Source organism: Hibiscus syriacus, unplaced genomic scaffold (genome assembly GCF_006381635.1).
Source record: "Hibiscus syriacus cultivar Baekdansim isolate YM2019G1 unplaced genomic scaffold, ASM638163v2 tig00004779_pilon, whole genome shotgun sequence".
Classification (NCBI taxonomy): Eukaryota; Viridiplantae; Streptophyta; class Magnoliopsida; order Malvales; family Malvaceae; genus Hibiscus; species Hibiscus syriacus.
In genome coordinates, this window is record NW_024062030.1 from 889,761 (window position 1) to 907,774 (window position 18,014).

At 31.8% G+C, this 18,014-nt stretch overlaps 2 protein-coding genes across 2 annotated transcripts; both read right to left on the bottom strand.

The window, feature by feature from the left end:
* Positions 1–1,091: 1,091 nt before the first annotated feature.
* Positions 1,092–2,269, bottom strand: LOC120198712. Its single transcript, XM_039199994.1, has one exon. The coding sequence runs from the start codon at positions 2,024–2,026 to the stop codon at positions 1,247–1,249; it is 780 nt and encodes a 259-aa protein (XP_039055925.1). The 5' UTR covers positions 2,027–2,269; the 3' UTR covers positions 1,092–1,246.
* A 4,129-nt stretch (positions 2,270–6,398) lies between these two features.
* Positions 6,399–7,027, bottom strand: LOC120197389. Its single transcript, XM_039198935.1, has 2 exons — positions 6,563–7,027; positions 6,399–6,496 (listed from the first exon to the last, which is right to left on the bottom strand). The coding sequence occupies exon 1, from the start codon at positions 6,891–6,893 to the stop codon at positions 6,564–6,566; it is 330 nt and encodes a 109-aa protein (XP_039054866.1). The 5' UTR covers positions 6,894–7,027; the 3' UTR covers positions 6,399–6,496; position 6,563.
* Positions 7,028–18,014: the final 10,987 nt, after the last annotated feature.

Sequence of the window (18,014 nt, forward strand, 5' to 3'; positions counted from 1 at the left end):
GCCATTCGACTCGTTATACTAAATTCAATTAGAATTGTGTTAAAATACATAACATAGGAATCATATGATTGAAACTGACCTTTCAGTGGGAGGCTACAAAGATGAAGTTTATGTCACCTTGGGAAGATGAAGAAGATGATATGCATGATATGAACTATTTTTGAAACGTATCGAGGTAGATTAAGATGAGAGTGTGGGTTCGGCAACTGGTGATGCAGAACATTGATGGACAAACTGGGTTTAAACATCATTTTTGCCTTGGTATGAATCAATGTGAAGCAGATAATGACAACCCAAAAGGAGAAAAAGATGTCCCAATTGTCTTTTTGGATCAATGGATTGATAACCAAAAAGCATGACTGATAGCTATTTGACATTATGAATCAACAATGGAGTTTCTTTAAGATTACTTTATAGAAAGAAAGATATTAACAAAAAGACTGGTCATAATATGAAAAGAATGTATGCAAGAATGAATGAATAAAAGACCATGTGGACTAAGAGCAGAGATTCTTTTCCTCAAAGTGAGAAAGGGAACTGATTCTAAACAAGAAAATGCAGGCATGTACAAGGCCACGAATCTCCAAGACGAAGACGGTAATGCAATAATTTAGGTAATCACTACCTTGTAATGCATATGATGTAAACAAAAAACATACCCAAAACACTGATATCAAATATGCCGCTCAGCATATCTCATGGTCTGTACCTAAAGGAGGCCTTTCATAGCTTCCCGTATGCCTAAATATGGGATGAGAAAAGAAAAGAACCCAACTTCAATCAAGAACATATGTCTATCAGTCTGCCAATTCTCAATTCCATGGAAACTAAAACAAAAATTAGCAAAGAACACACATGAGCATGTCCATGATCATTTTTTGCATAGTCGAGAACGAATGCAAAGCATGTACTTTTCCATGAACATATCAAAATCTTAGACCTTTCCTGTCCTAATAAAAAAAATGCACCATAAGCAACCTTGATACACACAAACAAAAGCATAAGAACAACTAAACACCAAAGGGATCATCAAAATCATGCCTAAAAAACAATGTCAAACAATAATAGTCATCATGCCAATCATTTGGAGAAGAACAATTCTTGATTTGATTAAGTAATAATAAAAGGTAACCATACAAAAAAAGGGACTAAGCTCCACCATGACCTTCAAAAACTAAAATGAAAACAACACGCAATTGAAGAAGAAAGAAAAAGAAAACAGAGCAAATGATGCCATTGTTATTACTCACTGTACAAGAACAAGCCTATTATTATTGCTATTATCATTTCCAATGCCTCCTCTAAACTCCCCATTTCCTTCACCTCCGCCACCATCTTCCTCCAAATTCTCCACTTCCCCTCCTTTCGGCACCGTCACAATCAGCTCGCCGTCCTCGTAAACCGCACTGGCCAGCTCAGGCCGCGTCGTCTCCGGCAACCTGAACCGCCACACGTCGAGCTCCAAATCATCCAGCAAACCGAAATCCATCAAGCTATTGGACCTTATCACAATCTTAGTGACCCCAGGATGGATTTCCACTGTATGAGCCCTGACGACTTCTCCGATCCTCCCGTCGGTCTCGGCAACGAACTTATAGCAATCGGGGCTCTCCTCCACAGCCACATCGGCATCGGACCTGAAAGGCAGCTCGAGGACGCGGCTGAAGATGTGGGGCAGCCTACGGAGCTTCTTGTTAGACCCACCACCGTTCAACAGGGACTCAGCTTGGGACCTTAAGGTTCTCGGGTTCATCTCATATTGGATGGTGATGTTCCTCGTCTTCGGCAACGGGTGGATTCTCATGGTGCTGTTTGAGGGAATTCGAGATTCGGGTCTCCGGCTTTTCTCACAAAGATTTGACCTTCTGGAGGTGAATCGTGAAGAAGTGGAAGCAAAGGACGAAGCTAGGAACAAGATTAATAGTAACAACAACGACGACAAAGATGCTTTCTTGGAGAAAAGTGAAGAAATTCGGAAAGGAATCAAAATCCTGATCAAGTTGTGGAGTGGAAAAGGTGAAATCATAAAAAGCAATGGTTTTGATTCTTCAGAATTCTTTTGGAAAGATGTTGACAAATCCCTTAAAAGGGCTATTAGAGAAAACTGAGTGAGATACAAGGAAAGATAGTGAGAAAATTTTGTTCTTCGAGATTGAGTGTTCAAAAGGGTAACTGGATTTCGGGTGAATTGGACACCTTTTTGCAAGCACTGGGAAAATAATTGTTCCAAAAACTCATAAATTGCCTTTTTATTTAAGGATTTGCAGGAAAATTAAGAGCCATTGGATAAATTATAGGTGGAAAATAAGAATATAACGAGATTAGGTTTTGGTTAAAGGTCCTTTAATTCTATGAAATTTACAAATCAATCCACCTCCTTTTATTTCCTTTGTAGTTAATATTTAATACTAAGAATTATATTTATTGTTGTATTAATTTAAATTTAAATTTAGCGAACAACACTTGACTTGTGATTAGGGAGGGTTATAGTTAGGGCCTGATTGAGTTTTTGATTTATTTGAATCTATTTCGAACATTATATTTCTTTATTCTATATCTAATTCGATTTAAATTTTAAAAAAAATTTATTCGACATAAAATATAATTTAATTTTTAAGATACAAACATATACTTGACCCGAGACACACACATATATAATGTTGTTAGGTGAAATAGAAACCTAATTAAAAAATATAAACACATGTATTTTAACAATTATCTTTAAAAATAAAATGTAAGTATGTTAATTTTCTCGAGTCGAAAAAATATTTTTATCCTAATTTTGAATCTAACTCAGTTTTGTAAATAAAAAAAATATCCAAACATTATTTTCTAAAAAGAAAGTCGACCCTTTATGTCAAATGTCAATCATATAATTAATTTAAAAATATATATCGGTATATTATTTTTTATGTTATATATTTTTTTAAAATGTCTCTCTTCAGAATTATATTAGTAATTAAATATTAACAAGTGTGGTGTTTAGTTTAGATTAACTATATTGCACTTTAAAAATAAAAATTAAAGTAGAGATATTATTATTAAAAAATAAGTTTGAAATTTTGAATATATATTATAAAATAAACGTATAAGATATTAAAAAATGTTAAAAATGTAATTTAACTTTAAAGTCGGAAACATTCCGTACATTGTAGAAGGATTCAGAAACTTTCGCAAACAGGGACAGGGGATGAAGGTGCCATGATCCTTCCAAGAAATGTGATGAGATACGGTTTCATTATAAAACCATAATAAAATAAAACTATATATATATATATATGTTTTATATCATACGTTAATTTATTATATTATTTTTAAAATTATCGAATTTAATTGATAAAATCTTGATCTAAGAATAAGAAGTAGATTTCTGGAGCTTTGAGGTTTAAATCTATTTCCAAATTTATCTTGATCTTAGTCCGCATATATTATGATTATTAGCTTAATTGTCGAGGAGATTTTGTTCATCTTTGCCTGATTTCAATAATTAATGAATTTTGTTCTCTTTTAATAATTTGACATGGAGTAGCAAAATTTAGTAGAGTTGTAGTTTTGTATATATATATGTAGAGTTCAGTTTGGATGTGCTGATATTTGTGAGTTGACAGTTTAAATAAATTTGATTGTGAAATAATAGATTTGATTTTGATAGATTATGTAATCGGTCAATAATTTTCTCAAGGGAATGTAGCCGTCCAGAGTGTATCAAACTTCGAATGCTTCTTGAAATTCCGAAGGCCACGACAGTCGTAAAATTGATAATAGAGCTGTGATTTACGGAATAAATCTGGAGGAGATGCAACAAAAATAATGATTTGCATCTTAAGTGAGGCCATGGGTTGAACTCGTTGATTTGCATTGATAAAAAAATAATATCAAAATGTCTGATTGGTGTTTGATAGATTGTCTGTTCGGGAATATTGTTGCCTGGACTGAGTACTATGATAAATGCTTATGGTTTTTGCTTGTACTTTTTAAAAAAAAGTTCACTATAAATGATATATTTTTTAATACAAAACCGAAGAGAGGAAGGGATACTGCTTTGGTGCAATTTAGATATTGGTTTTGAGTAATCAAATGTTGAATAAAGATTTTGTTTATAGTGAAAGATATAATTTCTCTCTTTTTTCTCAAGAAAATTTGTGTTTTGATGTTTATTCAGTTTCAATTGATTATGATATGGTATTTTGTTAAGCACTTGTTACTGTTATGTTCTGCAACTTATTCTAAAGTATACAGTGCATTAGATACAACCCCTTTCTTTAATCAATGTAGATGATTGGAGCTTTTTGGGATGAACAGGGTTAATATCGAGGCGGATAAGTTTATTCTTTCCAGTTTTCTTTCGGCTTGTTATCGTGCAGGGAATCTAAATTATGGGAAAGAAGTACATGACTGCATTATTCAAAAATGATAGTGCTGTTATGGCTATGTATGCAACTTGTGGTCGCATGGATATGGCTCAGCAATTGTTTGATCACGTGACACCGAAGAACTTGATTGTAACGATTCCGAGGTATTCGATGCAAACGAGTTGAGTACTGAAAAAGGGCTCGGTGTCTTGGAGTGCAATGATCTCTGCCTCTAGTTATGTTGAGAGTTATCAAGCTATAGGAATAAAACTGATCAGGTAAATTTTCTGAGTGATATACCAGTTTATGTGCATCTTGCTGTACTAGATAACCAGATGGATACATTTATGTGTTGATATGAACGGTTTTGGAGGCGCTTTGCCTATTGATAATACTCATTGATATGTGTGATAAATGTGGGAGTTGAGAAATAGGGATAGAAATTTTTGAGAACATGACAAGAAATGTATTATCTTGGACTAGTATGCTCAACATGCACTTGGCATACATGGGGATGCCAATAATGCTCTAGGCTTCTTTCATTAAATGAGAGGGGCCCATGTTGAGTTCATTTGTGAGTGTGCTTCTATGCTTGTAGCCATGCTCATATTTTTGCACCCATGATTCCTCCTAAACCTGAACTTACAGCTGCATGCATTGTCAATCGTCTCTTCCGTTCTAATCTCTTGAGTGTAGTTGTTGAGATTGTACTGAAACTGCCTTTGGCACCTAATGTTGTCATTTGGAGATCCCAAATGGCTGCTTATCAAATTCATGGTGAGACTGAATTAGGAGCAAACTGTTATGGCGCTCTTGTGGTATTACTAAACATTTATGCCGAAGGGGCAATATCCAAGGAAAAGGCATGCAGTAGGATAGAATCGAAATGAGTTGCAGATACTAACTGAAACAGGCAGACGAGTTTTGTTAAAAGTTGGATGAGCTGGTTATCGAGTTGAAGCTGCTAGGTTTATGCTCCTAATACCCATAGTTTGCTGGATGATTTAGGAGAGAAAGAAAAAAAGGATGTTGCTCTATGGCATAGTGAGAAATTAGTACTTCCTTATGTTCTCATCAATGAGGGAAACCTGTGTTTGCTTAGACTCAGGGTGCGAGTATTGGATAGTATGTGTCTGTCGCAGGAAGTTGTTAGTATCGATACCCGGCCATCGACATTGCTATCAGATGTACGGTATCGATACCCGGCCATCGATATTGGTATCAGATGTATGGTACCGATACCACATGATCGATACCCTAAGCCTAAAATACCCATATTTCTTTATAATATTCAAAGGGTATCGATACTGTAAGAACAACACCTATTTAAATGAAAAATAATGATTTAGAAGAACAAGAAAAAAAAGGAATTTGCTGGATAATTTAGAAGAGGAAGAAAAAAAAGGATGTTATATTGCATAGTGAGAAATTAGTACTTCCTTATGCTCTCATCAATGAGGGAAACCTGTGTTACTTGGACTCAGGGTTTGAGTATTGCATAGTATGTGTCTGTCATGGATATTGTCATTTATTTTTTACTTTTTCCATGAATATGGAGGATCTTTGGAGGTCATATTTTCATATCCACAAGTAGGACAACGGTAATTCAAGAAAAATGAAAAGCCTGAGAAATGTCAGGACATCCATAACTATGTGAAGTCAGTTTAAAAGGTACATGGGAGGGAGATTGTTGTCAGGGACAAGATCTGTTGCTTATTTCACTGCATATGTAGAATCTGATCCCAGATGTCATCGGTTGACCGATAAGATTAGGCATATGGCACATCTAAAAACCAATTATAAGGCCGATATATCGATAACTCGTTGAGTATCACACGGAACATGATCAAATTAGTTCCCTAACTGGTTAAGGATGCCTGCTTAGGATGCTTAAATTTGGTTATTGAAGATTTTTCTAAGACGTTTTTCAAGAAACATATGAAGGTGTTCTTTGATGATACAAATTGTGATAACTAGTGTTGCATCCGTTTACATCGATCGCCTAATGCAGGGGAAAAACAAATATGTTCGAATCGAAGTTAAGATCTTTGAGGCAAGGAAAGAAAAGAAAAACAGAGGAAGAAGCCTTCATTGAAATAACATTCACCTGCACAAGACAAGTTGTAAAAGGTAAAGCTACCAATATTATTCCATCTAAGGAGGTAAAGGCCTTTCCTCCCTTTCATCTTTCTTCACTTTTTGTAATGGCAATTAGTACAGTTTTGTGGTAGCTGATCTTGTTAACTTCTTAGAAGAAGAAGGTGAATTATCTCCTGACCTTCTCAGCAACTGCCTCATACCGTCGGCTACTCGAACCGCGGGATTCGATCTGAATTTGCCACAAAACGACATGTGAGCTTCGACGGCTTCTTCGACACCGAATTGCTTCTTCTTGCTCCTACTCACTTCATCTCTAACAGCTTCCGAGCATAACCCGCAGAGCCATTTCCCGTCGAATTTGGCCTTAACATCGTTGATGTAATCTTGGGTGCAATCTTCTTTCAGTCCACAACACTCGCATCTAACCGATTCGATTTCCATTTTCCTTTGCTTGAAGGTTGAACAAGGATATGGAGTCAACTCTTGTTTCTTTCTTCCAAGTTACAAAACAAAGTGTTGATGGTATGTTAAGGATGTTCTTTTATAGTTGGATTTGATATTGCCAAAGTTTTCTTCCTTGGGATTGATAGTTTTTGTTGGGACAAGAAGTGTATGGACATGTTTGGTATGTGCATGAGAGGTAGCTTTAATGTTTAAACCTGAAAGAAAAAGGGCTTTGGAGTTTAGCTGATAGGTTCCATTATTTACTCCATGTTCTAAGGGACAAGGCCAAGTGGAAATTGTGACCATTTGGTCGGGGAGGGGGGCCTAGCCATAGTGGTCCTTTCTACCATTAAAAACTCCACCATGGCTTGATTAAATTAAACTTTTTTTTATCGAATTCCGAAATTTAAAATATTTTTATCAAAAACGAGTTAGATCTTGTTTTTATGGAAATAACATATTTAAAATACATGTTTAAATAATAAAAAGGACTAAAATAAAATTTTAATATAATAGAATAACACTTAATAGAATTGGATGCGACTTAACTTGAAAATAACGACATGGCCGTGATTTTTGCTTCCTGCATTGTCTTGCAATAGTGCCTACAACTTTTTTCAACTTGATAACAGCATTGGAACATTTTCTTTATTGTATGTTATTATTTCGATTATATATACTCGTATTCCACATTTATTGTCTCTTGTATCTTCTCATCATAATAATTATCTTCCCATTTTCATTTTCAAACTGCAAAGTGCATAATTCATCAAAGCTTCTCCATTAAGATCAAAGATCCTATGCTTGATTTAAATATAAAATGCAATGATGATGATGATGATATGGAACATTTACTTTTCCAATTCTCAAACATAATGTCGATTATTCTTATTTTTAGCTTAATTAAACAATATTTTTTTTATTTTAGGTGTTTAAAATTTTGGGTAAACTACACATTTAGTACCTAAATAATTAATTTTGTTCTGTTTTGGTACCCAAACTTTATTTTGTTTCAAAACCATACTTACCCTTTAGTTTATGTTTCATTTTGGTACCCCACCCTTAAAAACTTATTGATGATGTTGATGCGTCACCATAAGGTAACGTCACCATAAGATAACGTCACATCATCATTGAGAAAAAGCCATGTCAGTAGTTCTGTTAAATTTTTAACGACGATGTACTAAATTGAAACATGAACTAAATATTATGTATGATTTTAAAATAAAATAAAAGTTGAATACCAAAATAAAATAAAAGTAATAATTTAGATACTAAATATGAAATTTACCCTAAAAAATTTGAGTAAATCATTATTGTTTACCCTCTCAATGAATGTTTACCCTTTCAATCATTGAACTTTCACTAGTTGATTGTCCTCTTTAAAATGATAACATAATGAAATGTTAGGGGTTTATTTTGACAAAAAAATATTAGACACTTAAATAAAAATGGTAACTAGTTCGAACATTTATTTATTGGGTATCTCTTCTTTTAATTCTTTATTTTTTTCTTATAATAAATATTTCTTAAAGTAAATGTTTTTGAATAGTTTGGGATAATTATGAAGTATTTATATGTTCATAATCTTGTTTAGTCATCGACAATGCACTAACACTACAGACACAACTGCTTGAATCCGAGACCTTTAGAGAAAGCAACACTCCATTTAATTATTATATTCGCTTAAAAGTAAAATTGGATTTGGATTTTAATATCTATAACTATTTTTTTATCTTAATGTTATACTTTTTGTATAATAACAAAGAAAAAAAAAAGAAATCCCTATTTATTATTATTAAAGGTTGATATTATTAAGTTTGACAAGTATAGTTTTTGTGGTTGGTTTTAGGTTGCTTTCTCTTAAATTGTAGCTTCTAATCATGTTGACTTAATTCGCCAAAAAAATACACTGTCGAATTGGAATATGTGGTTAAGATTAGTTAGTCATTTTATGAGATAAATCACAAAATTAATTACGAAATTCAATTAATACGATATGTAATATGTGAGAAGATCATCCTTATAATCAGGAATGGATAATTTATAAAATTTTAGAGGACGAAAATAGATTATCGGTGGAAATATAAAAAATCTAAAATATAAGAAAACTTAAAGAGGCAACTGTCCCCATCCGCTTCCCATCAGTCCATTCATGTCTATAATAGGACTCTATAATACATAATCTATAGTAATTAACCGTTAAATTAAATATAAGGGATTATAAAAGAAACGTGAAAACCACCTTTTATAATGGCATTCGAAGACTTTGTGCCCTAAACAAGGTCCTAAGTTTTTTTTTCTCATAATACACCAATTATTATTCTTCTAAAGCACACTTAATCATAGTGGAAGCATTGTTTACTTATGACTTTTAGTATGAATATAAATAAAACTAACTGTCCATCATAATTATATGTACCTGCAACCAACCATGTTGACTATAACTCTTTAATATATAATTAAGAATATGCCATGAAGAGATTAGTGTTTGATTAAGTTGGTTCAATTATTGTTTAGATTTGAAAAATAAGTAAAGAAATAAAATGTTAACTTAAATTCCCGAATAAAAGTATAACTTGAAATTAAAAAAATTATTTAGCTTATTACCTTTTATATTGACGGTGAAAAAAATATTTCAGAAACGAAATTTAATATCATTTAAATATGTCAAATGTTGTATATATATATATACTGCGTAGAATAATAACTCGACTATTTTATATAATACCTTAAATTATATATAATTTTACGAATTTACAAATAAAAAAATATTATTCGAACTCAAATCTTTCATCAACAATAATTACACTCTAAATCCATAGAAAGTGAATAAATCCTTGATTACTCACCACTTGGTTGGATTTGGGAGATCTTGCTTGATGATTTCCAATAAAGAAATGGCCCATGCACATAATGAAAGGTAGACCATTCAATTGGTTAATTGTCATCAAATTCTACGGATTTAATGGTTAGAATCTGCTATCGTTTATACTGAACGTCAGTAAGGTATACATGCATCGTTAATGGTTAGAAAAAATTCTGAACAAATATCATCTTGTATCATAAAGAACGCATTTTTAAATATAAATTCTTTTTTTAACTTTCTTTTTTTGAAATTTGAACGTATTGGGACTCATCTTCAAACCTTATCCATAATCAAATGGAGTGGAATAGGGAAAAGGTTAAGCACTTTTTGGGTGCAAGGATTCACGTGCTTGTAGAAACTTTAACCCTCAATTCCGATCAGCAATGATGGTGTATTTTAGCCAGTTTTTTAAGCAAGAATTCAACCCAGGAATCTACACACATGGGGTGGTTACAATCATCCTTTTGATTTGGCATTATTTGTTGGGTTTATTTTCTATACATCATTAGTGTTACAAGTTAATTCGATTGAGTCGGGTCGTGCAAAGCTATAAATTCTTCTGTATTCTTATTTTTCGATATTAGTAAAATTTCTTCTCTTTTATTTCTTTGGTATATTTGTGTCATGATAATATAAATTAAAATTATTTTGTTTAACTATCCATAGGTTTTGTAACCTTAAGAGATACATATATGGAACAAAATACACGTATAAACACATATATTAATTGATCATTTCATCGTAACATGATCGAAACCATTGAATCATGAGAACATAAATCGAAATTACACATTTATGTTTTGTTCGAAATATTTATGTATATATATATATATATATATATATATTTAGACAAAACGAGTGCCAATGGATCAGTTTTTGTTAACTTAAGGTATCGGCATTCAAACATGGTCCTCAAAGCAACAAGACCATGCTCTCTAGCCATGGGATTTAAATTGTCATCGTCTCGACATGACGATACTATTATTATCTTCGAGTTTTAATATTGTTCTTGTTCGTTATAACATTTATCTCAAATATTTATGATCATGTTCGTTACGTATACAATTACATTTATTAATGTTATGATATATATTCGATATTACAATATAAATGGGGTCCATATAATTTAGAGGTCTACACAGACAGACAGGCCATGGCCGAGCACGTGGTGTTGCTGAGGCAATAGCAACCCTAACATGCGAGTAATTGCCCGGTAGACGTCCAGCAACTCCAATGGCCACCACGGTGTTCCCATTAAATGTCCCGATAGGCGCCAGCCGTTTCCCTCTAGTAATATCTCACCAAATACGATTACACGATTCGAATATGATATTAATGAAAAATATTTAATACAATTTAAATTGCATAACCTTATTCGTGTTAATCTTAAATTCTAATCGTATCGTAAAGGATAAAGCTAGAATCAAATATTGAATGGATAAATGATTTTATATCAAAATAACAAGAATCTATTAAGTATTTAAATTTAAAAAATGGGAAGGACGATGCATTATTTGACTAGTATTTAAATTAAAAAAGACCTAAAATGTCATTATACCAAATATTTTGGGAGGGGGCAACAATCCTCCTAAGTAGTTTGTCCTTGCATACCATCTAAATTTTAAATCTTAAAATCTAAACTCTAATCATAACGATCTAAATCTTAAATCCTAAACTTTAATAATAACATCTATACCTTATATCTTAAACCCTAAACCCTAAATTCTAAACCTTAAATAGGGCAACAAAATTGATATACATTTAAACATGTTCAAACAAGCGAGTTTTTTTTTTCTTTGCTTAAATTGAACAAAGCATTACAATATTTCTTCTATAACACTATGTTGTTGATCTAATTGAAGGTGTTTCAGTACTTGATCTGGTGGGACTGCAAAACGGAGTTCTCACAACGGTGAGTCTCGAGACAAAGACAACAATCTATCCGTAATTGTATTATGCGCTCATCGAACATAACCTAAACGCTGAGACGGAATCAGAATTAAATATTGATAGATGTCGAAATTTTAGACTATTTGAGAAAAATATAAAGACTTATTAGGTATTTCAACTCGAAATTCAGCATAAACCAAGTGATCTTAGTGATTAAGGGATTGTTGTTATCATTGAGATCTCGGGTTCAAGCACTGTGTATGTAGGAGTATGTCAAATAGTTGAAAGTCTTTGTATATATACTACCTTGTATTCACCTTAAATTTATATATATATATATATATATATATATATATATATATATATATATATAAAACTCAATATTCACCAGACAACTTCTAATTTGTCTAATATTTAAACTTACAATGACCTAAATTATAATTAGACCAAAAATTTGAGAACACAAACTTATCATTATTTAGTCAAACCACTACTTGATTAAATATTTAATTATTTTTTATATTTTTTAAATTTAAATATTTATTTTTACATGAACTAATTACTATTAAACAAAAATTATATCGAATATACAAATTTTAACATGGGTCGGGGCTCCCTTGGACCATAAGGGGACGTTTGGATGGGGAATGTGGGATTCCCATGGGAATGGAATCCACGTTCCCTCGTTTAGTTAGCCGGGAATCTCATTCCCGGTAACGTAAGATTACTAATAGTGATTTTTTTGGGGTATATTATTGGGAATGTCATTACCTCCCTTTCTTTAGGTATTGTTGGATTACCAGTGTTTTGGACTAAAATACCCTTAAATTTTTTTTCCAAAAATATCCTTCTTCTGTCATTGAATAATAAAAATTCTACGAAGGTTAAATTACAAATTTATCCTTAACCTATTTTAGATTTACATAAAAAGTCTATAATTAAAATTTTATATGAAGTTCAGGGGTTAAAATAAAATTTTACCCTTTCATTAGACCTTTTTATATTTTCAATTTTGTAAAAAAATTATATAAATTTTATGAGTTTAAATTTTTTTAAATAAAATATATAAATATTTTCTAACTTGTTAAAAAATAAATATATAATAAGGACAATTTGGTCAAATATATATTCCAATAATCTTTTATTCTTTTAACCAAACACGGTAATCTTATATTCCTGCTAAACCAATTAAACACAAAATACAACATTCTCAGTAATCCTATTCCCTAGAAATCTTACATTCCGTGAACCAAACGCACCCTAAGGGAGCTCCGTCTTTGCCTAAACGAAACTCCCAATCCCGCTACAACAGTTTTTTAATCACAACAGAAAGGGCATTACTTTTGATGGTCTGAGACTAATTTCAAAAGGCCGCTTATAGTCTCAATATTATCAAATTTCAGTTCTATTGGCTGATAACCAAACCTTGGTGCATGTCGGAAGGCATCCACTGTCGCCCACAGCTCTGAGTATTTTATTATGCTCCGAGAAAATTCAAAGAGTCAATCTTCATGATCCAAACCAAACATAATTCTCACTGCAACATTAGCTGATCCTATTCCCATATGTAATGGGGTAAAGGGGATGTAGGATAGTAGGCTGCCCCAATACTAGGTTGAGAGCAGCTTCCGTGGAAGACTTCCGTTATGAATTACCCTCAGTGAGACTTGATCTCACGACCACAAGATTAAGAGCCTCACTGCAACATGTTCATAAATAATGTCCACCGCGTCATTGTAATCTATCCATTTTGTGATCTCCTCCCTGAAGTGGCAGTTGGAGTTCAAACATACGATGTTTAAGACGCTGCAAGGATAATATTATTAAATGGATTAACGTGTCATATTACTGTCGCGATCGTCTTTCAGTTGGGCTCGGAATTGGACTTCGACTTGAATTGGATGGATTAGAGTCGTCACTGACCATTTTAAAAACGAATTTAGGTGGGTCGGACACCATCTTACCTGATCTGTGTTGTACCAGAAACTTGTCGGGTTCGGGAGTCGATTATGGTTAAGGAATGATTAGCACCCTTGAACCGCCCTTTAGGTACGAATTAATTTGACGGTTGCCTTTAATTGCGAAAAACTAGAAATTAAAATTTAAATTTAAATAATTGATTCGAATTACTTACATTTGATCGTTTGAAATTACCGCTGTAAATGCCAAAAAATATTAGATAATAAAATAAAAATAAATACAAAAAGGAATAAAAAGAATATATATATATATATATATATATATACACACACACATTTTAATATAATAATAATAATACAAAATAGTTGACAAAGATGAACAAAAGCTACTAAAAAAAAGTAAAGATGATGGGAAATAATAAAATAAAAAAAAATTAATAATAAAAGGTTAGTAAACAAATAAATAAATGAGAATAAAAAAGGTAAAAAAAGAAAAATTAAATTAAATTAAAACCGCGAGAAAAATAAAATAAAATAGAAAGGCAGCAAGGACTAAAATTAAAAATAAAACAAAACGAGGGACAAATTTAAGAGAAAAAAAAACAGAATTAGAACCAAATTAATAGTTTCGATCAAATGCTTACAAAACCCGAGGGACCAAAAATGGGAATTGACCCTTTTACAGTTGGAAAACACGGGTATGGGAGCTTAAAACGGCGTAGTTTCGTTCCCCCTATATATGCACATTTCAAAGGCCAAAATGGCCAAGCCTTCTTCATTTTGCCATCTTCCCTCTCTCTCACCTCTCTCTAGAGATTCCCACTGGCGGGGAACTGGCCACCCGCCGACCGCCTCTGTCGACCGCCGCTCGCGGCGGTCGGTAACACCCAAATCACTCAAAACACTCCTCTCTACCCCGTAAACGTTATCTCGATGCCTAAATCCCCAAAAACCCCACCTATCGACGTAGATCTAGCCCGAAAGCTTCTGCTTGTACTTTTTTCGTCGACGACCTTTTGCCTTCTCGGTTGAGACCTCGGCTCTCGGTTTTCCTTGCATATTTGCTTTGTGTTTTTGTTGTGGGGCTTTGGTCTCACTGTTTTATTTTTAGGATGGTTGGTTGTTCGTTTTTGGCTCTCTATTGACGTTGGCTTGTCGTTGATGTTGTGTATCTCGACTGTTTTTGGGTTTTGATTGGTCGTGATTCGATTTGCTCTCGTTGGTGAGGTTTTGGTTTACTGTTTGGTATTGTGTGTTTTTGTTGGCTGTCGTTTACTGTTGGTACTCGATGGTACTGTTCATAATGGGTACTGTTCTAGTGGCTGGTTGGCTCTCTCGTGAGTTGATGATATTCGCTGTCCCCCGCCTCTCTTCTCACTGGGGCTTTTATAGCCCCGTTGTGGTTGTTGTTGGCCCCAAAATAAGGGGGTTGTTCCAATGAAAATGGGGTCGTTCCCCTCAACGTTCACGTGGCCGGGAATCTCGGGATGGTGCAGTCCTGGTTTTCTTGGCCGACCGGTTCTCCCCTTTGACTGTATAACTCCCCATGCGACATTGTTGACTGGCACCATTTTAGGGTTTTCAACCCTAAATATTATTACTAGACCATTTCATTGGGCTGGTTCAATCCCGTTTCTTTGATTATTTGGACCCCATTTTGGACCTGAAACAAACAATAATAAAATAAATAAATAAATAAATAATGAAATAAAATAAAATAAAATAAATAAATAGATAAATAAATTAAAAACATTTTTTAAAACTATACAATATATGTTTTAAAAAATAATTTTAAAAACCATATCATATATATTTTTAAAAAATAATTTTCAAAACTATATAATATATATATTTTTAAAAACTAATTTTAAAACTATATAATATATATATTAAAAACTAATTTTCAAAAAAACTAATTTTCAAAATTATATAATATATATGTTTTTCAAAAATATTTTTAAAAACTATATATTATATATATATATTAAAAAAGTTTTCAAAACAATATAATATATATTTTCAAAAATATTTTCAAAAACTATATATTATTTATTTTCAAAATATTTAAAAACCTCATATATTATATAATTTTTAAAATGATTTCATATTATAATATATATATATATATATAAAAAATAGACAAAAATTGGTGCCTACAATTACATTAATAGAACAAGCATGGCATTTGTCATTCGGTGATACTCTTGCAACGTGTTCCCATTGAAATGCTTGGTTTCTTTAAATCATGGTTTTCAGAATCGGACAGGTTAGCGAACTGATCATGCTACCGATTCACTGGTTCAATCGGTCGAACCAGTCTGACCGGTCGAAAGAACCGGACGACGTCATAATTATTTAAAAAATTAAATAAAAATACCAAAAAATATTTAATAAAAAATATTTTTTATATCACAAGTCATATTTAAAGCAAGTCATAACATATATAAGTTAAAAACCATAAAATCAAGTGAAACAAAATGATTCAAATTAACTACAACATAATATTTAAGGTAAAACATATTAAATAATAAATATAATTATATAACTATAATTAAAAAATAAATTTGGGGTTAAAAAATTATAACAAAATGATATTGTTTGGTTTAATTTTAAAAAAAAACAATCTCACATGGCTAAGAAACATAGAAGAACATCCCAAAAGTCTAAAGAGTAAAAATATGAGAACAAAACAATCTCACATTGCTAAGAAACATAGAAGCACATCACAACTAACTTATATAAATAATAGATGTAATTTGACATTCAAAATCATGGAGTCTTTTGGTGAGCATTGAGTGAACTATTCTTTCACTTCAATCAAGCTCGAATTTTAGGCTTCAATCGAGCTTCTAAATTTTTTTTAGTTCAAGCATTTTTGAGTTCAAGTTTCAATATTATATTTCGAGTTTGAGTTGAACTTGATAATTTTTAGCTTGTGAGTTTGAGTTGAGCTTACTTTTAAAGTTTTCAAGTTCGAGTCGAGCTCAGCAATACTCGAGTTCGATTTGACTCATTTAACAAACGACGTTGTTTGGTTTTATTTATAAAAAAAACAAAAATCCCGGTTTTTTTCGGTTTTCAGCCGATCCGGTTCGAACGGTTCATCGGTTCTGGCCGGTTCACTAATAGCGATTCAACCGATTTAGATTGAACCGGACTAAACAATGATTTCCGATTGAACCGACCGATTCAATCCGATTTTTAAAACAGAACTTTGAAGGTCTTGTTTCATATTTAATATCAAATATTGTACAAAAATGGGATATGATGATGAAAGATCAAGAACTATCAATTGGATTTAGTCATTAATCGTGTGGGCCTCGATTATTCTTAGTATCGGTTTTGTATTTGTGATATTATTTCGTGCTGTTGTCGTATTTAAATTATTATATATTTATATAAATTTTGATATATTACTATAAAGGCAATAATTTTATACAATTTAATTGAATTTTAATAATTTTAGATGAAAATGAAAATATTAGTGAAACAAAATTTGTAGAATGCGAATCACTAATTAATATACATAATCTTGAATAAAATATTATTAAAATAAAAATAATATAAACCCGAAATACATACACAAATCGTAAATATCAAATTTAATGCTTATCTCATGGACACCGCATGCATTCTCATGCCCTGAACTCCAGGCGTTATGTTCTTATCCTCCACAACTCAATTAATTATATATTTTTATAAAATACTTAGTTAAGTTGACATAACATATTACTCAAATATTAAATTAAAAATATTAAAATAATTAATATTATTATAAAATTATTTTTATTTTTTATAAATATTTAAATGAAATCATTATAATATATTATTTAAATATCAAACGCGGGAATGATAGATAATGTGCTAATCATGTAATCATTTTTTTAATAATATGCAGTGATTATATGGTAGTATTTGTTCATAATAATTAACAACACATACACTCTTTACAGGCGTAACTACTTGAATCGAAAATCTCTAAATAAATAAAACTTTCTATAATCATTGAGATCCTTAATCGATTCCTTCGAATATATATATATATATATATATATATATATTATAAGATGGTGACAAAATCTATTGTACATTATATTACATATGAATAATGGGCTACTGCTGAAGTTTTTCAATTTAGTCATCTAATTTTTAGTTTTTTTATTTTGGTCACTTAATAATAAACTAAATTCAATCAGATCACTAAACTTTTGAATTTTAGTTGTTTAAATCACTCAAGCATTAATTCTTTGACGTCGGCATGTTAAAACACCAAAACATTATGTTTTGCAACATTTTATTTCTAAAATTCACGTAATATCTTAGTTTTCTTGTTCTCTTTAGTCAACATTCTTCTCCATGGCGATTAGACCGTTATCAATAGTATTTTTTATTTTTATTTTGGCTCCCCCAATCCGGGGCACCTAAGACCCAATTGAGATT

Excerpts from the sequence above, each read along its gene's own strand:
- LOC120197389 (XM_039198935.1), bottom strand. The coding sequence starts at position 6,893 with ATGGAAATCGAATCGGTTAGATGCGAGTGTTGTGGACTGAAAGAAGAT.
- LOC120198712 (XM_039199994.1), bottom strand. The coding sequence starts at position 2,026 with ATGATTTCACCTTTTCCACTCCACAACTTGATCAGGATTTTGATTCCT.